Here is a 27,636-nt window from a genome sequence, read left to right as displayed (position 1 = left end):
TCAATTTCTTTGTGTCACACAATGCTTAGACTCTGACACCTTCATTGGGCTCTTAATTTACTCTGAGAATTTTAACCTCAGCTGTCTCATGCCAAGCAAGGCGAGTTGTCTGTCGGATACCATGGTGTAACATAGCAACTTGGAAACTCAACACCACATATTTGGAGAACAGGAGAACAACTGTGGGACTCAAAGATACAAGATAAATTGATATTAACATACACAAATCATAGTCATAAACCACATCCCGTCATCATTGATCAATCCACAATCCCCTTTCCATGCGGGAAAATCGACACATAATCCAACGGCGCCGGCTCCTCCCCGTCCGGCCGGCCCACAATCTTGAGCACGCTGCCCTTCTTGATCTGCACCTTGGGGAACGTCACCCTCGCCGCCGTCTGCCCGTCAATGTACGGCGACGGCGCCCGGCCGAGGATGTACTCGAGATCTCCCTTCCACCGGCCCACGTGCGTCCTGTCAATGTACAGATCCCACGTCGAATTCCCGATGGCCTGGTCGTAGTAATTCACCGCCACGTCGTACAGGCCCGTCTTGAGGTCCTTGAGCACCGCGCTGACGGTGCCGACGGTGGAGTTGGTCTTGGTCACGACCGCCTTGGTCCCTGACGCCGCCTCGAAGGGCGACACGTCGTACGGCACGTAGCCGTCCAGCTGCATGGCCTCGGCCTCGATGCGGTACTTGTAGTTGCCCACGCGGCCCAGCTCGTCGGGGATGCCGGACTTGTTGAAGTAGAAGTTGCAGATGCTGTCGCGCCAGACGATGGCGTGGCCGGCCTGGTAGGTCAGGCGGAACAGGACATGCTCGTAGCGCTCCTTGTCGATGCCCTTGCGGCCTTTGAGGGTTTGCCAGAGCTGCGGGAAGGTTTGCGCGGTCTCTGCGCCGGCGTAGTGCGCGTCGTAGAAGTGCTGGATCACCGTCTTGCCGGACTTGAGGACGTAGGTGTAGGGCACGTGGTGGAACCACAGGAGCAGGTTGTCCGGGGTGGTTTCGGGGTGCTCATACAGCTCGGCGACCTCGGGCGGGTACTGCCCCGCGAAGCCCGTGCCGTTCCACACGGTGCGGTCCATGCCGATGCTGTCCTCGTCGGCGCGCGTCCACTGACCCCACGGGTTGCCGTCCTGCGACGCGGGGTTGGGGCCGTAGTGGCCCAACAGGATGTCGGTGAGGGTCTGGATGCCGAGGTTGCCCGTGTAGTTTTCGTAGGCGGGCCAGGAGAGCATCGACATGCGGGTGATGACGTCGTGGACCTTCCGGTCCGAGCTGAAGGTCAGAGAGATCCACTCGCTCAGGATGCCCTCGGAGGTTTCAGACGGGTTCCACGCCAGGCGGCCGTAGGCGTACAGGTTGGACATGGCCAGGTGGCTGCCCAGCCAGGTGGTGTTTGTGCCGACGTTGACGACGCCGGCGTAGCCGCCCAGCTTGCGGTTGAAGCGGCTGCCGTTGATGATGTCGCGCGTGCGCGAGGGCTTGCCGTCGACGCGCAGGTCAAAGTCGAGAAGTTCCTTCCACATGGGCGCGAGGTAGACGAGGTGAGCCTGCTGGCCGAGGTACTCCTGGGTAATCTGCAGCTCGATGGCAGTGGGCGTCTTGACGAGGTGCGCAAACAGCGGCGACACGGGCTCGCGGACCTGGAAGTCGATCGGGCCGTACTTGATCTGCACCACCACGTTGTCGTCGAACTTGTCGTCGAGCCCGTCGAAGTAGTCCACGGCGGCGCGCGCGCGGTCCGCCTTCCACGACAGCGTCTGGTTGAGGTTGCGGTGGTCGTACACGAAGGCGCGGAACAGGATGATGCCGCCGTGCGGCTTGAGCGAGCGCGCGAACATGTTGGCGCCGTCAGCCAGTGTGCGGTTGTACGTCATGGGACCCGGCTGGCCCTCCGAGTTGGCCTTGACCAGGTATCCCGCCATGTCCGGGATGCGGCGGTAGAGCTCGTTGGTGATGTTGTCCCACCACGCCTGGACCGAAGGCTCGAGCGGGTCGAACGTGTCGAGCCCGCCGAGGGTCTGCGGAGAAGCGAAGTTGAGCGCCAGGGCGAGCTGCACGCCGTACGGCCGGAACTCGTCGGCAATGCGCGCCAGGCCGTCCATCAACTCAGGGGTCAGCGTGCGCGGGTCCGCGTTGACGTTGTTGACCACAACCGCGTTGAGGCCGATGGACGCCAACAGGCGCGCGTACAGCCTGGCGCGCGTGAGGTCGGGCCGGACGTAGCCGTCCCAGAAGAAGATGGAGTCGCCGCCATAGCCACGCTCGACGCTGCCGTGCGTGCCGCCGTCCTGGAGGTTGTCCCACTGGTTCACCCAGCGGATGGGAGCATCCGGGGTCGACGCCAGAGTGAAGTCGGAGCAGTTGCCCTGGCCGAGCAGCTGCAGCCACCGGAACGCGCCGTACAGCGTGCCCCTCTCGTTCTGGCCGAGGATCAAAGCCTTTCCGCGGGAGACGCTGAGATAGTAACCGTCGTCACCCAGCTTGGGCAGCTTGGCGGCTTCCTTGGGGTTGGCTTTGGCGTAGGCCGCCACTGTGCCGACCGTGATGGCATTGTTGCTGTCTTTGGCAGGCTTCTTTCCGCCGCGGGGCTTGCCATTCTCATCGCGCTCGTCGATCTCGAGCCTCTTGCCCAGAATTCCATCGATGCCTTTGCCGAGCTCCTCGCCTGCGGTGTAGACGGGAAGACCCTTGGTGGCGTTGAGGGTGATGATGGTGGACGGGAGTTTGGCGAGACAGGTCTTAGGGTTGTCGATGCGAGCGTACCGCAACCACGCAGCGAGGCCGTCCTCGGCGGCGGCCAGGCCAATGGCCGCGAGCAGCAGGAGGCTCTTCATTTTGGTTGTGCCCGGGAGAGCAGAGCAGCTCGTGATGGCACTGCGAAGGAACAGGCAGCGGGGCCGGCTGGGCTAGCTACATGACTCTCCTCGGGCCGGGATGGGAGACCCCATTGATATATACCTAGCAGGTGGTTCTCTTGTCACCGTGTGTCCATCGCGTCGGCGTATTCCATCCGTCCATCCATCGGTCCCTGCGTGGAGGCTAGGTCGACGGTTACATTACCCCTGTCATGGCCGTTGCCAAGGCCCGTCGTTTGTGCGGTTCAATTTATCCTAAATGTTACGTGGATCTATTCTTTTCGAAATAATACCATTTTTCCACCGCTCACATCGCACCGTTGAGTCCAAGACGGCCAAAAGAGAAGGGACCGGAACCCCAAGAACGGGGCCCTCCAGGGTGTTCTTCCCCAGCCGGGCTGGGCACCCGTCTATCCAGCCTCCATGTCCATGAGTAGCATGTGCCATCACGATGAAGCACCGCATACAACCGCAGAGCTTCGGGACCGTCGACCTGGTCTTTGGATCGGCGATCGACTCCATTTCAGGTCCGGCTAGTCGGATGCAGCGGAGAAAACAGGGTGCGAACCTCGGCAAGGTGTGAGACCATGGTTGCTGTTCATAGCTCGCTCCGATATTCCTCACCGGGAACTACTCCGTACTACTAGTCGGTGTAGGCTGCAGACCGTATAGTGTCTTCCTTGCGCCATAGTACTGCCAAGAGACAACGTCTATGGTAGTGCAACGGTGGGTAATCGGGAGTAAGGAACACGGAGTGGTGCTATTAATGACCTGTGTTGACCTCATCACCTGTTCTGTAACCTTACATCAGATGAGAATAGGCACTGTTTACGCGTGTACTAACCTACTTATGCGAATGCCCGCCAGATCGCCAACAATATTGAGACATACTGATCTGCGTTTACAACTCTGACTTTAACAACCTCGACCCTCCGATCTCATCCATCGCTCATCCCCCGGGACACAAACCCCTGAACAGGAATGCCATCAGCCCGTTATCCCATCCCCGTGAATACCAACTAATAATTACTTCTTCTTAAACTCCCCATGCTGCAACGCTCCCGGGTTGTGCTGAACATGATGTCCATGCTGATCAGTGAAGAGAACCTATTATTAGATCCATTAACAAACCTCTTCAGAGTAGAACAACACCCACGCCACTTCAATAACACACAAGACATACCTTTGGTGGATGTTTCACACCCTCCTCTTCTGCTTCCTCCTTTGTCGTGACGATTTTCTCAACATCGCCTTCGTGCGCCCCTCCCCGGGCCCGGGAGAAAACATGGTCACCCACGTGGATGGGCTCGTCATTCTTATCTCTGAGTTCGGTGGGCATGATGGTGTTTTTCAGAGGGGCTGATAATATCTCGAGAGCTGATCAAATAATAGAATGAAGCCGAGTCCGTCCTAGTAATATCCGCGGAAGAGTTGGTCTTTAACACAACTCCTCCTGTCTATATCCTTCAAAGACGTTGTTCAATGTAGGGTGACGTCACAGGACGTCATCAGGCCATGGTACATTGAACTTCAGGGTTCATCCTTTCAAATCTATCATAGGGGCCTAGGTAATCCTATTGGGCGCGTCTTGTTTGAGTCTACATTCCTATTGCCAATGCAGCAGGGATTGACAGTCAAGGAATATCAGGGACGTCAATCCGTCCTACAAGGTACCCCGTTCCTCGGAACAGTTTGTGTGCTCTCATACAATACTTAATATTCTTATCCTCCAGTCCAAATGTCCAGAAGCCAAATACAAACACCCAAGCAAATATGCAGATTTTTTTCGCGAATTTTCTCCTCATAATCATCACCAGCCTTTCCCCCATGGACAGGTGAACCAACATCCATAATACCATCCTAGGATGGCAAGCACAGTCTGGAGTATGTTCACAACCTTGCGGTTTTTACTCAAAGAAATTCTCTGATAAAGGTATCCGCCCTCCCATCACGCAAGTCTAGCAAACAAAGATAAAAACAAGAAACCTTCCCAAAAACTCCCAATCATGATGAACCCTTCCTTTTACGCCGCAGTCGCCTCCGTCGCCTGGGCTGCGTCAGTCTTCTCCTCTTCCGGCGCGGCCGCCGTAGCTTGCTCCCCGTCATCAGAACTCTTCAAGGCCTGTTTCGTCTTCCGTCCCTCCAATGCCGCAGCATCACTAATGCGCGTCAGCTCCGACACGAAGCTCTGGCCCCACCAAGCGCTCGTGTACTTGAAGACATAGCGTTCAAGCTTGCGATAGTTCGCCTCGCGCTGCTCAGGAGACATGGTGACGGCTTCATAAATGGCGTTGGCAAGCTCCTCCGTGTTCCATGGATTCACCATGATGCTTCCGTTAAGGGACTGCGCAGCACCGGTGAACTCGGACAGGATCATGACGCCATGGCGCTCGCGCTGGGTGGCGATGTACTCGTACGACACAAGATTCATGCCGTCGCGTGTTGATGAGACGAGGCAGACGTCGCTGACGGCGTAGAGGGCAGTGAGCTCGTCGAAGCTGACGGACTGGTGCAGGAAGTGGATGGGCATGAACTCGATTGTGCCGAAACGGCCATTGATGCGGCCAACAAGCTCGTTCACGACGGCACGCAGGTTCTGGTACTCCTCAACGTCCTGGCGACTGGGGACGGCGACCTGGACGAGAACGATCTTGCCAATCCACTCGGGGTGCTCGGTCAGGAAGACTTCAAGGGCATGAAGCTTTTGTGGAACGCCCTTGATGTAATCGAGACGGTCGACGCCCACAATGAGCTTGACGCCTTCAAACTTGCGCTTGAGGGCGGCGATGCGATTCTGGACGCTCTCCTTCTTGAGGCCCTCGACGAATTTGTCGGGATCGATGCCAATGGGGAAGGCTCCGACAGTAACGAACCTTCCATTCCACTCGACGCCGTTCGGGGTAGTTGTGGTGGAACTGGGATTTAGTCAGAGACTATGACGTTACGTTGGGCTTATGGTTTTAGTACTCACAGTATCCTGGAGCAGCTGCTCAGGAAGTGTCTCGCGTAGTCGTATGTGTGGAAGCCAATCAGGTCGCACTCGAGGATGCCAAGCAGCAGCTGCTCGCGAACAGGAAGGATACGGTAGATCTCGCTGCTGGGGAAAGGAGTATGCAGGAAGAAGCCAATCTTGACGTTCTTCTTGGTGTTGCCGATTTCCTCGCGCAGCATCTCGGGCAGCAACATCAGGTGGTAATCGTGGACCCAAACGAGGTCGCCATCTTGGACATCCTTGACCACCTCCTTGGCGAACAGACGGTTGACCTCCTTGTAGGCTTCCCAGGCGGACTCGTCAAATGTGATCTCGCCGGGGTGGTAATGGAAAAGCGGCCAGAGAATCGAGTCTTCAAGTGCAAATGTTAGTCAATTGGTCCGAGAGAAGAGCTTCAGAAAGGCTTAGAGGGGAGGCGCACTTGAAAAGCCGTTGTAGTGGCGATCGGCCAACTCGTCATCCACAAAGACGGGGATGGCGTTGTACTTCTCCTTCAATTGTTGGCGCATGGGGCCGGCTTCGGCCTCGGGGACCTCCAAGCCGGGCCAGCCATACCACTGGAAGCTTGTCGTCTTGGACAAGCCGCTGAGGCCGGTGACGAGGCCGCCCGAGGACATGGAGAAGGTATACTGGCCATCGTCGGAGCGCTTGATGGTGATGGGAAGACGGTTTGAGATCAGGAGCAGGCGGCCGGAATTGCCGACCCCCTCAGAGACAACACCGGGCATTTTGGCGTCGGCGAAAGGAGACTCGGGAATGGAATCCGGACTTGGGGATTTTGCGTGCCGCACCGAGAAAGATGCGCCAGGCTATGGCCGTCGCCGCAACTGGTTGTTGAAGACAATGATCCCTTTGCGCGAAACGCCGCAGGATCCAAGGGATGGGAGAAATAGGGAGAGGTGTGAGGTAATGTTGTTACTCAAAACTTCCGGCCAGGAAAGTGAGGTGACTGTCCTGAGGAATGGAAGTTGGAGGGGACGGATAAAGATGACAGAGACAGTGGCTGGAACATGGACAGCACGGTGACGTTATTTCTGCCGAACAAAAGTTTCCAGAACCAACCGGAGCTCGAGCTGGAGGGGCCCACGCCTGTCTCTGCCTTCCTGGTTGTTGCTCTTCCGCGCTCTTGCGGGCCGGCCGTTGATAATGCTAGTAGGATCTGGGTCTTGGTGGGGTAACTGCAAGGCGGGAACATGGACAGGGACCACCTCACGGCGGAACACGGGGAGGACGGAGCGGGGTAGCCTCAACCTAGGAACAAACACTCGTTGAGAGTTCCAGGTTCCACTGTGTGCAAGGTTCGAGGTTGCTCTTCTCTGATCAAGAGCCTCTATGTCTGTACCTATGTTAACACCATGTACAAGGACGAAAGGATCCTCAGGGGAAATCGCTGTCCTGATCATCAGGGAGTGCCGAAAAAAGTCCATCGCAACACTCCAAGAAACCTGATCGGAACTGGAAAGTGGGGCAGCCGGCATGGCCAGTAAAGTTGAGCGAGACAATCCGCATCCTGGAACTTCCATTCCATCTGCGGATGCCGGCAAGACAACAGCGCGAAGTACTTTTCCTCAAGCACTTGTGAGGCACATGCTCGCTCACTGGCACCTGTAAAGACCTCTATTATCTCGTCACACTCCAGAACCCCAACCAAAATGGCAAAGAGGTTCTGTGAAAACTGCACAATGATGTGTGCTGACGGGTCCAGATGATATTTCTGTGCGACAAGCGTTGAAGTTCTGAGCCTGTTCTGGGCATGCCAAACGGGCCGCATCTGAATGACGAATGCAACCTTGAAAAGCGCTCTTTTTTCGATGCCATGATCGACTCTGACGCGGAAAGAAATGCCGCATTGAAACAACTGCAGCCTGGACTTCCCGGCTGGTGACCTCTGCATCATGTTCACTTCAACATGGCGGCGGGACATATCTTGTGCTGACTCTGGCTGACCTTGCTGAAGATTGGGTGACACTTGATGCTGTTGCCAGTGTCTGTTTAGCGTCACCTCACCATCCTTGACAGGCTATGTCACAAACTAAAGTTCACCCACCATGCAGGTCTTTACGATTGCGGCTTGCAAAGCCCTGGGGCTCGGGGTGATGCCGAGACCATGATGCTCAAAGCAAAGTCAGCAGTGTAGTAGTATGTTGTTGATAGGACCGAACTCACAGAGCCAAGCCGACCGATCAGGGAACCAATCCTGATCGGCAAAGCCGTCCACGATGGACGCCGGGCTTCAAAGACTGGTCGTGCCGGAGATGGGTCTTGGCCAGGAAGGACATCGACTTTTTTTTCTCAAAAATCAGGGGAGAGAGTCTTTTCGCTTCGTTGTGTGCCGAACGACTTTAGCCGATCGCCTCGAGACGAAGCGACAGCGCCTTCGGGGTTCGAGTTTTGTTGGTGTGCTGTTTGCTGCTGGTTACGGGCCGAAGCGCCACCACTGCCGTCAGGCTATGTTTCATTACTGTGTACATACATACATACGTTACACTTTCGGCTCTGGGCCAGGGCACTTACACGAAACTTTCCTCTCTGGGATATGTGCATCAGAAGATGTGCTGACCCAAACAAGATTTTGGTTTCCATGGGCCTCAGACATTCAAAAAAACAATTCTTAGGTACCTATACTGGGAATTAATTGTGCAAAATCGCCAGTGTTCACCCAACAGTCAACTGCTGTCTCCATGACAAGGCGCGTCAACTCAACTGTGTGGACGAGTCCCTCCGGCTTGGCGGCCGGCGCTGGCGCGGTTTCGGCTGTCCGGCCGCCAAGAAATACGAAGCCGCAAAACCGCCGAGCACTGCACCAGCGGCCAGCACTTGTCAGCCGTCGGCTCTGACAACCAGGTGATGGCAGCAGCGAAGCATGATGACTAGAGAAAAAAAGAAAAAGGAAGAAATATGGAGAAAAAAGAAAAGAGGCAAGAAGAAGAATACCTAGCCGGTGGGAGACAAGGAACCAATACCTAAGCAGCAACAAACGAAGCAAGGCATCTTGAGGTGAGGCCAGGAGAGTGGTAGACAAATAAAAGGCGCGAAAAGGAGTTACACACCCTCGACAGAACGTGTGGCGACCAGCATAGGTTCGCTGGTAATACAGGCGCAACCAATACTAGGTCTATTCCATCTTTTCTACTCCGTAGCATCAAGCTTATCTCAACGGCTAATGGGGTCCCAAAACGGACGCCTATTTTCCTTTCCAAGCAAGCGAGCTGCCAACAATGCCCTGGTACTGGGTGCCAATGCAGGTCGCAGCCAGTGCTGCATCAGAGAGCCTCATGGGTTTGAGACAACAACGGCAGAACGCCTACACTCATGTTGTCTGCCCAAGCGGATCCAGCTCGCTGGACTATTGACCGCATGACAGAGCCGCAGCACTGACTTGCGAATAACATCGCAGCAAGACAGATTAATCAGCGATCGCTTATGAGCAGAACGCTTGTTGGGCAGCTGGGCTAACAGGTCCTGCTAGCCTGTTCTGTGTGCGGCTGAACTTGCGCCTTTTTTGCTTTCCAGATCCAGAAGTCAAGCAACGCAGACAGTGAGATACATATGCATGCATACAAAAGGGGCGTTGAATAAATAAGAATTTCGAGTATACAACCTAGGTCTCTGGGAGTCACCTACTGTCTAGTCTGTCAACACCCGTTGCCACAAAAAGCAAGCCACATCAGGCTCATCGCAAATCTAGCTGCCTTCAGTGTCATAGCATCTTGAACCCAATATTGGGAACAACAACGTAGTGCCTCTACGCGAAGCCCAGCTAGACAGCATAACCCACGTAAAGCTTAACGCAGCGTCAGGATCAAGTTCGACTCAACACCAACAACCATGCCCGTTCCCGTTTACAATAACAACGCCAACCGGGCAACCACACCCGTTCCAGGTTACAACTATACCTACGGCTCAGCTCCACCAACAACGTCCGTTCCTAGTTATAACAACAGCTCCACTCCAGCAGCCACGTCCACTCCAGGCTATAACTACGGATCACCTCCAGCAACCACGTCCGTTCCTGGCTATAACTACGGTTCACCTCCAGCAACCACATCCGTGCCTGGCTATCACTACGGCTCACCTCCAGCAACAACGTCCATTCCTGGTTATCACAACGGCTCAGCTCCAACAACCACGTCTGCTCCCGGTTATAACAACAGCTCAACTCCAGCAACTACTTCCGTTCCGGGTCATAACAATTCCTCGACTCCAGCAACGTTGTCAGTTCCCGGTCATGAAAACAGCTCAACTCCAGCAACCACACCCGCTCCCTCTCATAATAGTAACAACTCAAGTCCGTTTACCCGGCCATCAAGAAGTTTTCCGCTGTGTCTAACACTTTTCTATTAGCACACCACGCTGGAGTTCGCTGTGACGGCGCCTGCAAGCAAGAAATCTATGGCGTGCGCTATAAGTGCGCTGTATGTCACGATACCGACTTCTGCCAGGCCTGCGAGCCGCAGCATGATGCCGGTCACCCTCGCCTCATGTACCGGATGCCCATGGAGAAGTCAAGTCAGCCACGATGGGCCCAGATGCGAATGGAGTCTGAGCCAATGCGGTACATAGAGGCGGTTCTGTCGGGAAGACAGCCCATGAGCTCAATGAATGCGTTCACGTCGACGTATTCATCCATGTTGTCGTCCATGAACCATCTCTCGATGTCCGGGTCACAACTTCCAGAGAATACCCAGGGCATGCCGTATGCCGAGTTGATGAAGAGGCTGGAGCAGGTGTGCAACGCGGAGGAGAAGGAGTTCTTGAAGGACGTAGTGAACCTAGGTACGTGCTGTCTTGAGAGTCAAGCGTCGTCAACCTTCTATTGCCCGCCAGATCTCATGCTTCAGAGCTCCTCGCTAGAACTCCTGAAACCCCATCCACCTGGTCACACCCTCGACCCAACAGTTACTAACTCAACCATAGACGGAACCCCGGACGATTACTCCAACATCTACGTCAGCAAATCCACCATCCAAGCCCTCGAAAGCAACATCATCCTCGCCATCGAGCGCGCGGCCGAGTTCGAGTACGGCGTCCTGCGCCTCAACCGCGTCACCGGCGCCATCCTCTACGGTCCCCCAGGCACCGGCAAAACCCTCCTGGCCCAGGCCGTCGCCAAAAAGTGCAAGCTCAACCTCCTCTGCATCTCCCCCGGCAACATCTACAGCAAATGGTGGGGCGACGACGCCAAAGCCATCCGCGGCGCCTTCGGCCTCGCGCGCAAGCTGTACCCGTGCATCATGTTCGTCGACGAGGCCGACGGCATCATGGGCAAGCGCCATGATTTGGATCAGAAGTTTGTGCGCTCCATGCTGAGCGAGTTCCTGCGCGAGTGGGACGGCGCGGTGGCGGTCAACGAGCGCATGAGGAGCCCCTTCATCGTGCTGGCCAGCAACACGCCGTGGGATATCGACTCAGCGGCGCTGAGGCGCGCACCGGTGCGCATCCGCGTCCCGCTGCCGTCGGAGGAGGATAGGGTGGGGATTTTCGGCATCATGCTCCGCGACGAGCAGCTGGCTCCAGATATCACGATCGAAGCGCTGGCGAGAGCGACACCGAACTTCTCAGGCTCGGATATCAAGAACCTGTGCGTGGCGGCTGCGACGAGGTGCATCCAGGAGCAGACGCCGGGTCAAAACCACCAGAAGAGGGTGTTGACGAGGGCGCACTTCTTGTTTGCTATGCAGTATGTGAAGGCGTCGACCATGGATGCTGCGATGGCGAAGAAGATGGAGGAGTTTCAAGAGAAGGGGCTTTACTGATTCACGGTTGGTTGGCGATGGCATGTTATCATCTAACACCTCGTAATGGAGGCGGCTATGGTTGGTGTTTGTACGATCATCTTGGTGGGGGAAGAACGCCAGATCACATTAATGAGACATTCAATCTCAGAGCAAGCAATGGAATAAGTGTTGACATGCTTGACAGAGCGCACACAAACTTTGAGTTCAGGGAGAGAAAGCCACAATCAAGAATCCTGAGAGGCTCATCATGATATGAAGTGACGACCATTGCAAGCCGTGGATATAGTAATTGACCCCTTACTGATGTATAAAACAACTCCCTGTCCATCTCGACAACCAGCATTTTCAACCCCCCCCACGTCTAGGTCTCACCTCTGATACCGGGGCCGTGGAAGACCCCGAAGCGGTAGGTGTGGGCTTCAATGCAACCTGCAATACCCACCAATATTATCCCCAAGACTATTCCCAATAGCACGAGTTTCCCCTCTGAGGGTCCTCGCGGCCGAACGATCTCCAACGCTCGAGCCAACAGCGACTGCTGACAACACTTGACTAATATACGCATAACTAGCTTTGCCTTCGTACTCGTACCCAACATTGCAGGGAACAACCAACATGCTTCCACAAGCGAACCCGAGAAGCATGAATAAAATATCCACATGCGGCCGCGCACAGCAATGTGCAAAGCTCAACACATGTGTCGTCTACGGCGCGCGCAGCGACCGCCATTGAATGTTCATCCCATACCCCTCGACAAAACACGGCTGTCCTGATCTCGATCGCCTCCTGAACTCAAGTCCCTCAAGATGGCTCTCCTGAGCCTCAATTTGTGGCAGCTCTTTGGAGCAGCCATCGCCTCTGTGAGCTCACCTCTGCCCCAACCAAAAACCCTCAACTTCACAAACCAACCAACAACTGCCTACCACCGATCACAAGAACTAACACCCGTCAGCTCCTCCTCTACTCAGCATGTAAAATCACCTACAACCTCCTCTTCCACCCCCTCCGCCGCTTCCCCGGCCCGCTCCTCATGCGCGCCACCCGCTGGGGGTACAACCTCAAGCGCATGCGCGGCACGCTGCCCTTCGACATGCTCGACCTGCACCGGCGGTACGGTCCCGTGGTGCGCGTGGCGCCCGACGAGCTCGCGTTTGCCGACCCGCGCGCGTGGCGGGACATCATGGGCCATCAGCGGACCGCGGGCCAGGCCTCTTCTTTTTCCTCTTCGGCAGGCGGAGGAAGCGTGAGCGGCGAGGAGTTTGCCAAGTGGGAGCAACATTATCGGCCCGTGCCGGGAATGACGATAGATATCGTGAGCGCCGGGCGCGAGGAGCACGCGCTGCTTCGGCGGTGTTTGGCCCACGGGTTCAGCGATCGCAGCATGCGCGAGCAGCAGCCGCTGATCAAGAAGTATATCGACCTGCTTATCACGAGGTTATGGGAGCGTGCAAAGTCTGGGAACAAGGTGGACATCGCGGCGTGGTATAACTGGACCACGTTTGATGTCATTGGTGATTTGGCGTTTGGAGAGAGGTAGGTGGTGGTGGGTTTGAGGTGCATATCTCCCATCAGGACTGACGCGTTTGATAATATTAGCTTTGGATGCCTGGAAAACGCCGGCTGGCATCCTTGGATCAAATCATTCTTTGAGATGGGACAAGCGGGAACTCTGATTCAGAGCCTGGCCGGGTATCCTCTGCTGCTCAAGCTGCTGTTGTCGATGGTGCCTACCCGGTTCCGTGAAGAACACGAGAAGCACCAGCAGCAGACGATGGAGAAGCTGAAGCGGCGCATGGCTGTGACCAAAGAGCGTCCTGACCTGATCGAAGGGCTGCTGAAGAAGGCCGATGAATGGGTATGAGAAGCGCATACCTCCTAGGAGATGCTACCTGCTCAATCATCAGATACTAAACATTGGACATGCAGGGTCTCACTCTCGAAAAGCTCCAAGCCAATAGTGGCCTCCTCGTCATCGGCGGTTCCGAAACAACGGCGACGCTACTGTCGGGCGTCACATATCTCCTTCTCACTAACCCGGAAACCATGAAGAGGCTCACAACTGAGATCCGCGGCGCCTTCAAGTCCGAAGATGAGATTGACTTTTCCAGCGTCAGCACGCTGCCATACATGCTTGCCTGCCTGGACGAGGCGCTGCGCATGTATCCGCCCGTGCCGACTGGGTTGCCACGCGTTGTCCCCAAGGGTGGCGCGACTGTTGCCGGGAACTATGTGCCCGAAAGTGTCAGTGCGAAGACGACTCTGCGATGTTGGGAATGGATGTGGCTGACAGTGTATCACAGACTGTCGTCGCGGTGCACCAATGGGCGATGTATCACAACGAGGATCATTTCAAGGATCCGTTTGAGTACCACCCTGAGAGGTGGCTCGGCGACCCGGCATTTGCGAACGACAACAAGGAGGCGTTCCAGCCATTCCACGTTGGGCCGCGTAATTGCATCGGCCGGAACCTCGCATACATCGAGATGCGGCTCATCCTGGCCCGGATCTTGTGGAACTTTGATCTCCAGATTGCCGAAGACAGCTTGGATTGGATGAGCCGCCAGCGCATCTGGAATCTGTGGGACAAGGGACCGCTGAATGTGTATCTGAAGCCAGTCGAGAGGTAGAGCACTGGGCCTGCTGTCAATGAATCCCCAATGCACATCGTCTGATGGGCTCCTCTGAAGACGACAAGGCGTAGAGAAACCGATGAACACTTTGCCAGGAGCAATTCAATATGGCATCCAACCAAGGGAGCGCGACAGGTTTCATCAAAACAAGTGTGAATTTCCAAAAGCTAGGGGTATCCAAAACAACAGCTGCCCAACCAAAAATTCATCCACCCGTCCACTCATCACATGAACTCATATCACACACACCAGCCAGTAACTCAAGAGACTGATAGTCATCAATAAGAACCCGCGTGCTTTGCCAACTGGTCCGCCTGAGTCTTCTTTGTGGATGCCGAGACTGAGAGGACTGATAGGACTGAGAGAAACGGCGGCGTTCTCTTCCACGGCGGTCTCCACGACCTGGCCGGTGGACGCGAGAATTTTGGCTCCCGTCATATATTGGATATTGTAGACCGGAGCTGAGGTGAGGACGGACGGCGTGCCCAACTGTGTCGGGCAGACAGCCTGGTTCGCAGTAGGCCAATCCAAGGTGCAGACCTCATCGTTGCCCCAGGAGCAAATAGGATCAAGGATGTTGTAGAGGACGTGGTTCCGGCCAACCCAGGTGTCGCGAGACAAGCAGCTGGCAAGAAAGTTCATGCTGTTGGCGGCGCTGAGCGGGAGCTTGTGGTCATCGGTGTAAATCAAGTCGGCGCAGAACGACGGGTCAACATCCTCATACTCCATGGCGACGGGGCCGCCAGTGGTGGGACGCTCAGTGGCCGAATAACCAGTGAGAAGATAGTTCCAGGCATCATAGCTGATATCGTGAGCGCCTTCAGATTGGTCAATGCGAAGCAAATAAACGGTGCGGCCCTCGTAGCTGAGAGATATGCAGATGTTATCGCAGTCAACTGACGGAGGCCAGTAGGCGATGCGGTTGGTGTTGACTTTGCAGCCCAGGACGCCGACAGAAGAAGAATAACTCTCGTGGGGCGTGGCCCAAACCGCGCCCTTGCCGGCGCGTGCCGTAGTCACGGCGGCGAGAAGAGAAAAGAAAGAAAGAATGGTGCTGCGCATGGTTGCGCGCTGTCGAAAGGAATGAACAGTGTCAAGTGACGGATCGCCAGATCAGGTGGGTAATCGATGGAATGTGAGTGTGGACACGGTCCACGTTGCGCGAAGGAATGAATGAGCGTGTGTCAATGATCGACTGAGTGAATTGCTGGCTCAACTAAAAGGAATGACATGGCACCATGGCGATGAAGACACCGGCGCGGCACCAGGAGGTGAGCGAAGGGCAACGACACACGCGATGTCGAAGTTGGAGGGTTGAGGCTGAGAAGAAAAGAACAATGCGGGCGTGGAGTGAGAGAGCGAGGAGGGCTTGAGAAACGCTGAGCCCAGGAAAAAACGCCAGGTCGCACTGGCCGCTGAGATTGGCCATGCCAAAAAACGCAATTTACGGGGATTGAGGTGGAGTGAGCCCATTGGTTCCTGCGTCGCCAAGACAGGGTGAGCCAGGCACCGTCCGGGGGTTTTGAGCGGAAACCAGGGTCTGACAGGGGAGGTTTGCGCAGGGCTGGACGGCACGGCATCCGGTGGACGCGGCACAGACGCTTTTCTTCAACTGCCAACAACCTCACCAAGGTTGCGTTGGGCTGCATGCAGATAAGACAACCATCCATGGATGGATGAGTACCTATCGGCTTTTGTTCAACCGGACGAGAGTTGATGAGCTTCCAATAGCCCGTCAACGCTTCCTCGAGGAGGACCCTCAACCTTGAATCTTCAACCGTTTCTCATTCTCCACCTCCACATACCTTAACACCCCGCACTGACATCCATGTCCTCAACCCCTGTCTGACCACGAACACACACATCACCGCCATGACACTTCTCCGCACTCTTCTCACTCCGCTCCCTCTCCTCCCTGCGGCTCTCGCCGCCCCTCCCACCTCTCTCCCCTTCGTCATCAACACCTGGGGCGGCCCTTTCACCGCGGCCACCGATGCCGCGTACCTTGCTCTGACCTCCTCCCCGTCCACCTCCGCCCTCGACGCCGTCGAAATCGGCTGCAGCACATGCGAGCGCAACCAATGCGACGGCACCGTCGGCTTCGGCGGTTCGCCCGACGAGGCCTGCGAGACCACACTCGACGCGCTCATCATGGACGGCAGCAGCATGCGCACTGGCGCGGTGGCGGGTCTCCGGCGCATCAAGAATGCGATCGCCGTGGCGAGGGCGGTGATGACGTACACGCGCCACTCGCTGCTGGTGGGGGACTTGGCGACCAAGTTCGCGGTGGAGATGGGCTTGGGCCCTGAAGAGGATTTGGCGACGGAGGAGAGCAGGAGGAGATGCCAGGAGTGGAGAGAGCGTGGGTGTCAGGGGAATTATAGGGTGGGCGTGCAGCCGGATCCTTCGACATCCTGCGGGCCGTACACGCCGTTGCCGGCAAAGGGGTCATATGCGGAATTTGCGGCCGCGGAGGATGTCACTGGGCAGCTGTCCCATGACACGATCTCCATGGTGGTTATCGACAAGGACGGGAAGATGGCGGCGGGGACGTCGACGAACGGAGCGTCTTTCAAAGTCCCTGGCAGAGTCGGGGATGGGCCTATCGTTGGAAGCGGGTCCTATGTGGACGGGGAGGTCGGCGGCTGCGGAGCGACGGGTGATGGTGATATCATGTTGCGCTTCTTGCCCTGCTACCAAGCTGTGGAAAACTTGAGGCAGGGCATGACCCCCACCGAAGCGGCGCAGGATGCTGTCCGTCGCATGCTGCGCAAGTTCCCTGACATCTCGAGCGGGATTGTGGTGGTCAATAGCAAAGGAGAACATGGAGCCGCAGGATCAGGGTGGACGTTCACGTATGCGTTCCGTGGAGGAAATATGAATGCTACCGAAGTGGTAGCTGTACCACCACTCAGTGTTGTCTCGGTGCGCACCTCCGAGGATGATTATGGGGAGCCCGGTGAAATCTGAGGAGACAGAGGTCTCAAGAATACGTACCGTGTATTATTGCTCACTCAGAACCCCTGTCAGAATCAACCCAACTGTCACCACCAAAACCCTAGGATTCACACTAATTACAACAACCCATGACATGCATCCCCGAACCGGATTCCAGCCTCCTCTTCAGTGAGGATGTTCGGTTTTACGAAACAATGGCCCCTTCCCTGGAGGGCCAGGTACACTCACCCACCGGGTAACTATAAGCTGCACCTCGTGGAGGTTGTTGAATCCGGCTTCTTGAATCACTTTCCTGGCGAGCTGCTTTAGGCGCTCACGCTCCTGCTGAGGCAATGGCTCAGTCTTTGGTTCATCGAGCGTCCAAGGCGATGGGTAATACCGAACCACCAAGGATTGGAGATTGGGAGCAACAGGACGAAGAAGTTTGATGCCGGTCATAACAACCTCGATGTTGGCTGGAGTAGCAAATGTATCCCCCTCGGGGGGGTTGGATGCAGCCATGGCAAAGTCGTATTCTGTGAGTATAACCGTGCCAGAAGTCAGTACCTCGCGCTGTGGTGATTGTAGGCAATGGTTACCTGACTTACCGATGCGTCGGACGTGGGCAGCGTTGGAGCCCAACTTCTTGAAACTGAATCGAAATGACGCAATGATTAGCAATGTTCCAATCCAGGCGCGGAATGATGAGCAGAACGACCTACAAATGAAGTGCGTCCCCCCAACAGACTTCCGGGCTATAGCGATACCTCCCTTGAAACCACCATTTCCAACGGAATATGAAGCTGCTCATCGAGTAGAACCGCGGTGTCGCTTCAACAGCGATCTGCTTGCACACGAGAAGGAGGGACAGGTTCGGTTTTCTCATTATGTCTTTCTCATGATAATAATATAGGTCGGATAGCCTTGCGGACTGTCAGATATGCAGTCAGGACAAAGAGGAGCGGACAGCTAGAGCTTACTTAGGCGACCAGTCAAGCAGAAACTCCCTTCGATCCAGCAGAACCAAGTCATAGATCATGATTCGGATTTCAACCGGGACCTTCATGAAGAATGCGAACTTGGGTTGAACTTGTTGCCCGCACCATGGTTCCTCAAGCTGACCATTTTCTGAATCGTGCGTCATTCTCGGCCTGATCGTCGCTGTCGACTCGACGGCCTTGATGGGTATCTGTGCCTCGGCGGTCCTCTGCATTTACCGCTTTTCTCCCCAGCAACCGTGTCTTGTTTGCCGTGTTTCTCGCCTTGTTTGGGAAGTGATGAGAAGTTGAAAGAAGGGTGAATGCTGATGTGTAGAGTAAACAGGCAGCCGCCCCGTCATGTAAAAAAGATGTAAAAAAACCTTCTCGCGACTTGAGGGCAGAGTGTGAGGGATCTCATGGCTTATCGGCGGTTCAGGCGACAGACGGTGCAGGCTGCAGCGACCCAACTTATTACCAGGTATACAGCACAGCACCGTACGGATACTGGATGTTACTGTACGGGTGTCCAAGCAGAGTCAGTGGATGAGCTGCCATTAACGCCTCAAGCCAAGATAATATTCGTTGAACATTTAGGTATTTTAGACATGTGAGATTCATTCCCGTTCAGAGTTGGGGACTTCCGGTTTCCTCCTTGTGACATGGAAATCTCAATGACCGGGTGGAGACCTCCGAGTTCCCGGGCCCGGACATTGGCCCACCGTGCCGGCAACCGGACCGGACCGATGTGGTCTGTGCTTCAAGGCCCCACACCAGTTTCTGGAACCTTTCCGCGTTCGATCCCATCTTTCCTGTCCTTGGCCACCCCACACCAAAACGCGTCCACACGTGTCGCAGATGCCGTCGTCGAGTCTTGAGTTACAACAGTTGCTCTACATTCCTGGGACGTCGACGGCCGGAGTCAACCTGGAAAGTTTGCACTGGACGCCAGGCATCAGTTTCGACCGTTCTCTGTTGTCCATTGTATTTTTGTCCCAACTATCGGGACTGCACCACGATGGCACCCACCGACAAAGCCATCGCCAAGGCACTTGCTGCTGCGGTTCGCGAGATCTACAACAGCCCGAAGCGAGACGAGTTAACGGTCAACTATGCCCGTCAGGTCGCGGAGGAACATCTTGGGCTTGAGAGTGGTTTTCTTAAAGAAGAGGAGTGGAAGGCAAAGAGCAAGCAAATAATCCTGGACACATTGGTATGTTGTGTGAGAGGGATTGATTGACCCAGGAAGTTGCTAATCCGTTGCCATCCAGAATGAGTTGGAGTCCGAAGAGGCTGCGCCGAGCCCCAAGAAGAAAGCCCAGGCAGCAAGCCCAAAGAAAGCCAAGGCCGCACCCAAGAAACGCGCCCCGAAGCGAACAGTGCCGTCAGACGACGAGTCGGCCAATGACTCTGCTAGCGACGCCGAAAACACACCGGAGCCGCCGTCAAAGAAGCGGAAACAATCCCCTGAAGCCGAACCTGGGCAGTCCGATGCTGCTTCAGAGGCTAAACCAACACCCGAAAAGGCAGAACCGTCCAAACCTCCCGCTTCGGACGATGAGAGCGAGCTGTCCGAGGTCATTGATGAACCGCCGAAGCGGAAGCGCAAAGGCAAGGCGAAGCGCAAGTCTTCCCCACCAGAAGACAACAAGACAGCAACCAATGTCCCCACTGGAGGCGACGATTCCTCAAGCGAGCTCTCCGAGGTGATCGATGAGCCACCCAAGCGTAAGCGGAAGGGGTCTGGCGACAAATCCAAATCCAAGGCCACTTCATCCAAAGCTGCCGTCGCAGACTCACCCGACGAAGCCCAAATCAAGCTCCTCCAATCTCAACTCGTCAAATGCGGTGTGCGCAAGATCTGGGCCGTCGAGTTCAAGAAGCACGGTGCCAACACCGCGAAAGACAAGATTCGCCACCTGAAGCAGATGTTGACTGACGTGGGCATGACAGGCCGTTTCTCAGAGGCCAAGGCGCGTGAGATCCGCGAGATGCGTGAGCTTCAGGCAGAAATGCAAGAGGTTATGCAGGGAGAGAAGAGCTGGGGCGTTGGTGCTGAGGGGGGAAGAGGTACGAGGAGGAGAGCAGCCGCAAGCGCGGCAGCTAGGGTGAAGAAGGTGGTGGATAGCGATAGTGGGGATGATGATTCGGGTGATGGCTCGGGCGATGCTTCTGATGGAGATGAGGATGGGAAGAGCCAAGAGGGAGATGAAAAGGCCAGTGGCAGTGGTGGTGATAGCGACGAAGAAGACGGCGGCAAGCCGGTCATCCGCAAGAAGGCCGGGGCCCCAGCCAAACGGAGAGCAGACCCCTTGGCCTTCTTGGGAAGTGAGAGTGAGTCCGAGTGAATGTGCAAGTGTGCGCGTAGCTGTCGGAGCTTTGAGACATTCTCAACCATGGAAATACGGATATTAATACTCTTGCATTCTAGCATGTGGGATGATGGAGTCTAATAATTGAGTGATGCCGAGATATGGGATCTCCCATCAGTATTACTAGGAGTGATGATTTGAGAGCAGAAGAGCAGTGCCTTGGCTGAGTGTGTGGTACCCTGGTCCTGCAGTCATGATGCATGCGACACCGTTGGCTCTCCCAAGTCACTTTGGCGGAGTGGTTAACGCGCTGCCCTGCTAATGGACAGTTAGCATGTTAGGCAGTTCCTTCGGGAGCGTAGGTTCGAATCCTACAGGTGACGTTTGTTTTTGCGTGGACATCAACACTCACTATCGAGTCTCCTTTTTTGGCGATTCATGTCTCTCACCAGAAAATACAAGGCATCTTGTGCGCTAGTGTTGAGAGGTGACCAGTTGATGGTCTGGGGTGTTGATGTTCAGCGGGGAGGGGAGGGTCGAAGCCTGAGGCATGTCATGGCCTCTGGACCAACCCCAGAGTCACGGCAAAACCATTTCAAGACAAGCTGCATGTTCTCCTCTGATGGATGAAATACTTAGAGGGGTTCAACGGGTAGCGTTCATTCTCTGAGCAATCAAGCTAAATACAGCTACAGAACCGAGAAACAGCACGGCATTATAAAACTAATCATGAAGGTCGCTGGTCAACACTTTTTGTTCCACTAGGCGGGCAACGGAAGAGTTGAAAGTCGGGTGGAACTGGCACAGGGAAACTCACAGCTCTCCGAGAGACCTCTCTCTCCTCTTGGTCGGTCCTTGCTTCGACGAACAGGCGCCGGAGGTTGGGAAAGTTGGCCTGTTGCGGGTGGTTAGATGTATGAAGAACCACGCTGGGTATAGACATACCATTGTGAGTACTTGTTGATTCTGGGAAGTTGGATTGAAATATTGAGGGCTTGTTACTCCTCGAAAGTCCTGGCTCACCGAGATGATTACATACCATTACCTGAAGGTCTCTGCTTTCCAGTCTTTTGGGGGACCAGCCCAGACGGCGGGATGTGGGGCAGACCCCACCATGGATTCGTGGCTGGAAGTAAGGATGCCAAGACCTGGCCGTCTCTGGTGCTTCCTTTCCAGGGGACTGGGACAAAGCGACGGGCTCGAACTCGACTTCAATTGCTTCGACAACTTGGGCAGTCTGGGACGCACACCTCCCAACAAGACCCGACACTCGGCTCTCATCCCGCGGCAACCACTCGATCGCCGAGTGCTCCCTCACCAACCATTGCGGCGTGTCTCAAAGGGCTCAGATACACCGCTCACGTCGGGTTCAAGCACACCAAACCCCGCCGCTGTCTCGCCCACGTCGACCATCTATTGACTCCCCTCCGACGACCACAGCATTGCCTTGACCCCAAACCTCAACCATGGCACAGGCCGTCAACCGCATCCGCGGCGCATTCGCCGCCCCCCGCAAGGGCGAGACCTTCGAGTTGCGCGCCGGCCTGGTGTCGCAGTACGCTCACGAACGCAAAGAAGCCATCCAAAAAACCATCATGGCCATGACCCTCGGAAAGGATGTGTCGGCTCTGTTCCCTGATGTCCTCAAGAACATCGCAACTTCGGATTTGGACCAGAAGAAGCTGGTCTATCTGTATCTGATGTATGCCATCACCTCCTCTCCTGGCCGCTGCCAGGTCGTGGCCTAACGCAGACTCCAGGAACTACGCCAAATCACATCCAGACCTTTGCATTCTCGCCGTTAATACCTTCGTTCAAGACTCCGAAGACCCGAACCCTCTCATCCGTGCCCTGGCCATCCGCACCATGGGTTGCGTCCGCGTGGACAAGATGGTAGATTACATGGAGGAGCCGCTGCGGAAAACGCTGCGCGACGAATCGCCATACGTTCGCAAGACCGCCGCCATCTGCGTCGCCAAGCTGTTCGACTTGAACCCCACCATGTGCATCGAGAACGGCTTCATCACCATGCTTCAGGAGATGATCGGCGATCCGAACCCCATGGTCGTCGCCAACTCGGTCCAGGCCCTGGCCGAGATCACCGAAACCGCCCCGGAGACCAAGGCCCTCGTCGTCACCCCCAGCACCCTCAAGAAACTACTCATGGCTCTTAATGAGTGCACCGAATGGGGGCGCGTCACCATCTTGACCACTCTTGCGTCCTACCCGCCCACCGATCCGCGCGAGTCGGAGCATATCTGCGAACGCGTCGCTCCCCAGTTCCAGCATGTCAACCCTAGCGTTGTGCTCGCTGCCGTCAAGGTTGTCTTCATTCACATGAAGATCATCCACCCGGATCTTGTCCGCCAGTATCTCAAGAAGATGGCTCCTCCTCTTGGTTCGTCAAACTTGGATCCTGCGAGTTTCGGAAATCATGCTAACCTTTCGCTCCAGTCACTCTCGTTTCTTCCGCCCCCGAAGTTCAATACGTCGCCCTCAGGAACATCGACCTTTTGTTGCAGGCGAAGCCCGATATCCTCAGCAAAGAGATGAGGGTATTCTTCTGCAAATACAATGACCCGCCCTACGTCAAGCTCCAGAAGCTCGAGATTATGGTCAGGATAGCCAACGAGCGCAACTTTGACCAACTCTTGTCCGAGCTCAAGGAGTACGCCCTGGAAGTCGACATGGACTTCGTCAAGCGTGCCATCAAAGCCATCGGCCAGGTTGCTATCAAGATCGAGATAGCCAGTGAGAAGTGCGTCAACGCATTACTCGACCTCATCGCCACCAAGGTGAACTACGTCGTCCAGGAGGTTATCGTGGTCATCAAGGATATCCTCAGGAAGTATCCCGGATACGAGGGTGTTATTCCGACCCTGTGCAAGTACATTGATGAGCTGGATGAGCCCAACGCCAGGGGAGCACTGATCTGGATTGTGGGAGAGTACGCCGAGAAGATTAACAATGCTGATGCCATTTTGGCTGGGTTTGTTGAGGGTTTCTCGGAAGAGTTTACGCAGGTGAGTTTTGCCTAATGGCGATACAATACCGACTTCCGGTGCTGACCCATCAGACCCAACTACAAATCCTTACGGCCGTTGTGAAGTTGTTCCTCAAGAAGCCGAGTAACAATCAGAGTCTCGTGCAAAAGGTCCTTCAGCTTGCTACCGCCGACAGCGACAACCCGGATATTCGGGACCGTGCTTACATCTACTGGCGTCTCCTGTCTGGCGACCTCGACATCGCCAAGGTACGCCCTCTCCTCCAAAGCCCAACCTGAATCTCACTGACCCCATTTCACAGAATATCATCCTCGCACAAAAACCACCCATCACAACCACCGTCACCAGCCTCCCTCCTCCCCTGCTCGAGCAGCTCCTGGGCGAGATCTCCACCCTCGCCTCTGTTTACCACAAACCTCCCGAGTCATTCGTCGGCAAGGGCCGCTTTGGCGCCGATGCCATCCAACGGGCCGCCATCCAGGAGCAGCGCCAGAACCTGGCCGAAAACCCTATCGCCGCTTCTGTCGCTGCCGCAGCTGCCGCCGCCAATGGTGGTGCTGCGGTCCCCCAGAGCAATGTCGAGAACCTGCTCGACATCGACTTCGACGGCGCAGCTCCCGCCAGCGCGGAGCCTATCGGCACGCCCGAGCGTGCGGCGAGTCCCGGGTCGCCGGCCCCGACGGGCGCCATGGCGGATATCATGGACTTGTTTGGTGCTCCGCCGCCTGCCGCTGGGACTTCGGCAGCTCCTGGGGCCGGTGGTGGAGGGATGAACGACTTGATGAGCGGGTTTGCGGGGTTAGATTTGAGCGGGATGAGCGCACCCCCGCCGCCTGGGCAGCAACTGGGTCATACCGAAAGTCAAACAGGGACGGGGCAGACGAAGGGGGCGGATGATTTGTTGGGGTTGTTTTAATGAGTTTGGAGGGACGGGAAGTGCGGTGATGTGATATGAGACGTGATAGCAGGAATGATTCAGATGATATGTACGTGTGCCAGCATCCCATTGTGTAACATGGGTGTTGGCGGTCCATGATGGAAGACGTGAGCTGGTTGTTAGTCCTTGGTTCCAAGGTTGGCCGGTGAGGAGTTGGACATGTGGAGGTGTGTCGATACAGTGTTCAGAACATGAAGACTTAGACGAGTGATCATCAAATGCTTAAAATTCATGGACATCTAGAACTGCTAAAATCATTGCAGGTAACCATACACACCGTGAATATCGTCATAACATAACCCAAGCTATCGTCCTGTTCCTCACTCCTCCCCATTTAATCCATCGTCTTAAACATACTTGGCCTTCCTCCCAGTGTACTTGAGGGAGAAAATGCCGCGCTCGATGCTGTTGAGCAGGATGTAGCCCGACTTGAAGTAGGGATACACAGACCACGTGCCGAGGAAGGCAACGTCGCCGCCGCGCGAGTCGTCCTCGGGATAGCAGTCGAAGAAGCCCACCTCCTGGAAGTTGCCCCCGGTCGGGTCAAGCTCGACGCCCGAAACGTCGACGATGCGCAGGCCCGAGCCGTAGTTGGCCTGGTAGGTGAGACCTTCGTGGACCTGTGGGAGGGGAGTTAGAAGACACTTCATTGCTGAAATGGGTGGTGTTAACAAGATTGGGACTTACGTATTGGTTGTGATCGATCGACTTGGCCGGGCTCTTGTAGATGCCCGTGTTGAACGGCGCCTCGAGGTTGGTGACGTTGAAGATGTAGGTGCGGGTATACCCGTCGCGCGCGGTCGAGGTCTTGTCCTTCTCGTCCAGCTCGTCGTCGAGCAGCAGGAACTTCATGGACGAGTCCACCAACCACCCCTGGTGGCTGTAGGCGTTGCCCGTGTACTTGGTCTTGGACACCACCTTGACGCTGGCCTTGTTGGACATGTCGTACACGACCAGCGAGTCCTCGTTGAACCCGAAGCAGATCTCCTTGCCGTAGTACTTGGCGTGCGGCCCGGTGTAGGTGACGCACTGCGCGTCGTGCACGTAGCCCGCCGCGCCGACGCAACCCGGGGAGGTGGGCTTGGACGGGTTGGACACGTCCACCATGAACAGCCCGCCGCCGCACTTGGTGTTGCGCGCGTTGGCGCCGCTCTGGCCGCCCACGGCGTAGATGAACTTGGCGTCCTCGCTGGCGACGATGTTGTGCGACGAGCCGAAGCCGGAGAAGTGAGTGATGTCGGTGGTCTTGCTGAACACCTTCGGGGTGGTGATGTTGAGGAGCTTGGTGAGGTCGAAGATCTGGAGGCCGTGGTTGGAGGACTCAGCGCCGATGTAGGCATGGTTACCGATCACCTTGATGTCGCGCCAGCTGGTGGCGGTGGTCTGGGTGTCGAGCCGGCCGAGGTAGGTCAGGCTGCCGTCGGACTTGACCTCGACGAAGGCGACGCCGTTGGTCTGGCCGACGATGCCGAACTCGCGGCCGGTCGGGGACGTCCAGCCCCAGACGTCGTTGCCCTTGCCGGTGCTGCCGAGGTTGGCGTGGCTGATGAAGCCGTGCAGGTCGACGTTGTTGCACTTGTACGTGCCGCCGGCCACGCCGTTGGTGCACTTCTGAGCGGCGCTGATGGTGACGAAGTTGGCCTTCTCGTTGAACAGACCGATGCCCTGGATCCGGGCGTTCTCCCAGTCTTGCTCCTTGAGCCGCATCAGGCGCTCCATGCGGGAGGCGCCCGAGGTGTACGGGACCGCCGCGGAGGAGGGGACGACGGCGGCCGCGAGGGCCAGGAAGGTAGTTGTCTTCATGGTGAACAGTGAGATTCGGGATATCAGAGCAACTGTGCGAGGCGGGTGTTGATGGCGGTGGTGGTTCCTGGCTTGAGCTCCCGTCGTCGTCCTTGTGTCCTGGTCTCCCAGGGAGGTCGGATAGCGGTCTTAACGTCCATCTTGATGGCTTTTGTACTCAACTACCTGGTGAGCAATACGATTGATACGAGATGCCCCTCCTCATCGTTGTGATCGACGTTGTGCTTGCCGCTGTTGAACCCCGCGATAGTTGTTGCTCCCCCGCGCTTGTCATGGCCTCGGTTGGCGGCATCGAAACCCTATGGCTGCCAGGAATAGGAGGTGGGAGGTTCGAGGGGATTGCGCGAGCGATCGTGTGAGCGCGAGGACCACCAAAAGAGGAATGAGAGATGATCGTCTCTGTTGTTGTCACTTCCCTATCTTGGACCGAGTCCGTCGGGGACCGTTGCATCGCAGCGTGGGGTCCGAGGGCGGCAGGATGGCCCGGTTCCATGGTGGATTGTAGAAGTGCCGATGCGCCAAGCGGGGTACGATATGATGCGGCTCCTGGAGGTGCTTCGGGTGCGACGGCGGGCAGATATGAAGCAACGACCAGGACGGAGTAAGTTGGTGGTTCTGATTTACCGGGAAGTTGATGCTTCACTCAGGGGTATTACAGCTAGCCGACGAGCGGATGTCGTTTCGATGCGAAGCTGGTCCGTTCACTCAAAAGTCGTTAGGTAAACCAGATACTCTTGGCTGTTGTCGTGATGCGTTACGGATATTCGCCATCCAACAAGACCCGTCTACGGCAGGTATTTTAGTCTTGATGTCGCCGTTTGTGACCGAAGGTTACACCTGGACCCTACTCCCAAGATTCACCCAGCCAGCCTTATCGACAAAAACGACGTCGGCATCCGGGGTACGTTACTCTGTGACCCCGCCGTCTCCAATCACGGAGCATCTGATTGTAAGCGGTCGTTGAGGTGTACGTTGTTCAACGCTCACTTCTCCTAATCCGGCAGGACGTTATGGTCACCGAGCCGAGGACTAACAACCTCCCACCTCATCCCCCACCACTCTGAGATCACGTCAGCTAGAGACCGCCACACACCTATGAGTTATTACACTTGAGGATACTTGACTTGGGGACTCGTGAATGCTCTCTGTGCAACATTTCCAAGGTACTACATGCTGCCTGCATCTTGACTCCCTGATGTGGTTGACCGAGTTGTTGGCTACCTAGTTACGTCATCGAAGTGAGGGCAGGTGCGGTAATATTTCACCCAACCTCGTGAGAAACCACCGGCGCAACCTCTAGCACCGGTTCTACACATCTCTGGATGAACGCGTTATCTTCAGGGTTGGCCACTGGTGTGTTTGGGAGGGGCCGAACGAAAGGAGAAGGAGACTCAATCGACTCGGAGACCGAAGCGCGGTCCTCGCTGTTTGATCAAAC

General features: G+C 55.9%; 12 protein-coding genes and 1 non-coding gene across 13 annotated transcripts; 6 read left to right on the top strand and 7 right to left on the bottom strand.

Moving 5' to 3' along the window:
* Window positions 1-260: 260 nt before the first annotated feature.
* On the bottom strand, window positions 261-2,846 carry VTJ04DRAFT_5823 (uncharacterized protein; the record flags this gene model as incomplete). Its single annotated transcript, XM_069363980.1, has 1 exon — window positions 261-2,846. One exon carries the CDS (start codon window positions 2,844-2,846, stop codon window positions 261-263), a length of 2,586 nt encoding a protein of 861 aa, XP_069217852.1.
* Window positions 2,847-3,893: 1,047 nt separating this feature from the next.
* VTJ04DRAFT_5822 (uncharacterized protein) lies at window positions 3,894-4,206 on the bottom strand (the record flags this gene model as incomplete). Its single annotated transcript, XM_069363979.1, has 2 exons — window positions 3,894-3,974; window positions 4,051-4,206. 2 exons carry the CDS (start codon window positions 4,204-4,206, stop codon window positions 3,894-3,896), a joined length of 237 nt encoding a protein of 78 aa, XP_069217851.1.
* Window positions 4,207-4,890: 684 nt separating this feature from the next.
* On the bottom strand, window positions 4,891-6,587 carry VTJ04DRAFT_5821 (uncharacterized protein; the record flags this gene model as incomplete). The annotated part of the gene is made up of 3 exons (XM_069363978.1): window positions 4,891-5,782; window positions 5,839-6,211; window positions 6,281-6,587. 3 exons carry the CDS (start codon window positions 6,585-6,587, stop codon window positions 4,891-4,893), a joined length of 1,572 nt encoding a protein of 523 aa, XP_069217850.1.
* Window positions 6,588-9,687: 3,100 nt separating this feature from the next.
* VTJ04DRAFT_5820 (uncharacterized protein) lies at window positions 9,688-11,615 on the top strand (the record flags this gene model as incomplete). The annotated part of the gene is made up of 3 exons (XM_069363977.1): window positions 9,688-10,147; window positions 10,204-10,635; window positions 10,777-11,615. The coding sequence occupies 3 exons, from the start codon at window positions 9,688-9,690 to the stop codon at window positions 11,613-11,615; spliced, it is 1,731 nt and encodes a 576-aa protein (XP_069217849.1).
* Window positions 11,616-12,403: 788 nt separating this feature from the next.
* On the top strand, window positions 12,404-14,224 carry VTJ04DRAFT_5819 (uncharacterized protein; the record flags this gene model as incomplete). The annotated part of the gene is made up of 5 exons (XM_069363975.1): window positions 12,404-12,457; window positions 12,550-13,130; window positions 13,194-13,452; window positions 13,524-13,838; window positions 13,898-14,224. 5 exons carry the CDS (start codon window positions 12,404-12,406, stop codon window positions 14,222-14,224), a joined length of 1,536 nt encoding a protein of 511 aa, XP_069217848.1.
* A 237-nt stretch (window positions 14,225-14,461) lies between these two features.
* Window positions 14,462-15,289, bottom strand: VTJ04DRAFT_5818 (uncharacterized protein; the record flags this gene model as incomplete). The annotated part of the gene is made up of 1 exon (XM_069363974.1): window positions 14,462-15,289. One exon carries the CDS (start codon window positions 15,287-15,289, stop codon window positions 14,462-14,464), a length of 828 nt encoding a protein of 275 aa, XP_069217847.1.
* A 31-nt stretch (window positions 15,290-15,320) lies between these two features.
* On the bottom strand, window positions 15,321-15,656 carry VTJ04DRAFT_5817 (uncharacterized protein; the record flags this gene model as incomplete). Its single annotated transcript, XM_069363973.1, has 2 exons — window positions 15,321-15,443; window positions 15,522-15,656. 2 exons carry the CDS (start codon window positions 15,654-15,656, stop codon window positions 15,321-15,323), a joined length of 258 nt encoding a protein of 85 aa, XP_069217846.1.
* A 443-nt stretch (window positions 15,657-16,099) lies between these two features.
* On the top strand, window positions 16,100-17,197 carry VTJ04DRAFT_5816 (uncharacterized protein; the record flags this gene model as incomplete). Its single annotated transcript, XM_069363972.1, has 1 exon — window positions 16,100-17,197. One exon carries the CDS (start codon window positions 16,100-16,102, stop codon window positions 17,195-17,197), a length of 1,098 nt encoding a protein of 365 aa, XP_069217845.1.
* Window positions 17,198-17,490: 293 nt separating this feature from the next.
* VTJ04DRAFT_5815 (uncharacterized protein) lies at window positions 17,491-18,377 on the bottom strand (the record flags this gene model as incomplete). The annotated part of the gene is made up of 5 exons (XM_069363971.1): window positions 17,491-17,506; window positions 17,565-17,700; window positions 17,773-17,816; window positions 17,887-18,087; window positions 18,145-18,377. 5 exons carry the CDS (start codon window positions 18,375-18,377, stop codon window positions 17,491-17,493), a joined length of 630 nt encoding a protein of 209 aa, XP_069217844.1.
* A 782-nt stretch (window positions 18,378-19,159) lies between these two features.
* On the top strand, window positions 19,160-20,489 carry VTJ04DRAFT_5814 (uncharacterized protein; the record flags this gene model as incomplete). The annotated part of the gene is made up of 2 exons (XM_069363970.1): window positions 19,160-19,354; window positions 19,413-20,489. The coding sequence occupies 2 exons, from the start codon at window positions 19,160-19,162 to the stop codon at window positions 20,487-20,489; spliced, it is 1,272 nt and encodes a 423-aa protein (XP_069217843.1).
* A 248-nt stretch (window positions 20,490-20,737) lies between these two features.
* On the top strand, window positions 20,738-20,836 carry VTJ04DRAFT_t92. The gene has a single exon. It is a non-coding gene; the product is annotated as a tRNA-Ser (tRNA).
* Window positions 20,837-21,919: 1,083 nt separating this feature from the next.
* VTJ04DRAFT_5813 (uncharacterized protein) lies at window positions 21,920-24,374 on the top strand (the record flags this gene model as incomplete). The annotated part of the gene is made up of 5 exons (XM_069363969.1): window positions 21,920-22,155; window positions 22,214-22,851; window positions 22,908-23,476; window positions 23,530-23,706; window positions 23,760-24,374. The coding sequence occupies 5 exons, from the start codon at window positions 21,920-21,922 to the stop codon at window positions 24,372-24,374; spliced, it is 2,235 nt and encodes a 744-aa protein (XP_069217842.1).
* A 368-nt stretch (window positions 24,375-24,742) lies between these two features.
* Window positions 24,743-26,198, bottom strand: VTJ04DRAFT_5812 (uncharacterized protein; the record flags this gene model as incomplete). Its single annotated transcript, XM_069363968.1, has 2 exons — window positions 24,743-25,015; window positions 25,083-26,198. 2 exons carry the CDS (start codon window positions 26,196-26,198, stop codon window positions 24,743-24,745), a joined length of 1,389 nt encoding a protein of 462 aa, XP_069217841.1.
* Window positions 26,199-27,636: the final 1,438 nt, after the last annotated feature.

Source organism: Mycothermus thermophilus (assembly GCF_041956435.1).
Source record: "Mycothermus thermophilus strain CBS 625.91 unplaced genomic scaffold VTJ04scaffold_4, whole genome shotgun sequence".
Classification (NCBI taxonomy): domain Eukaryota; kingdom Fungi; phylum Ascomycota; class Sordariomycetes; order Sordariales; family Chaetomiaceae; genus Mycothermus; species Mycothermus thermophilus.
The sequence above is the reverse complement of the archived record's forward strand: the minus strand, read 5'-3'. Positions and strand labels throughout refer to the sequence as shown.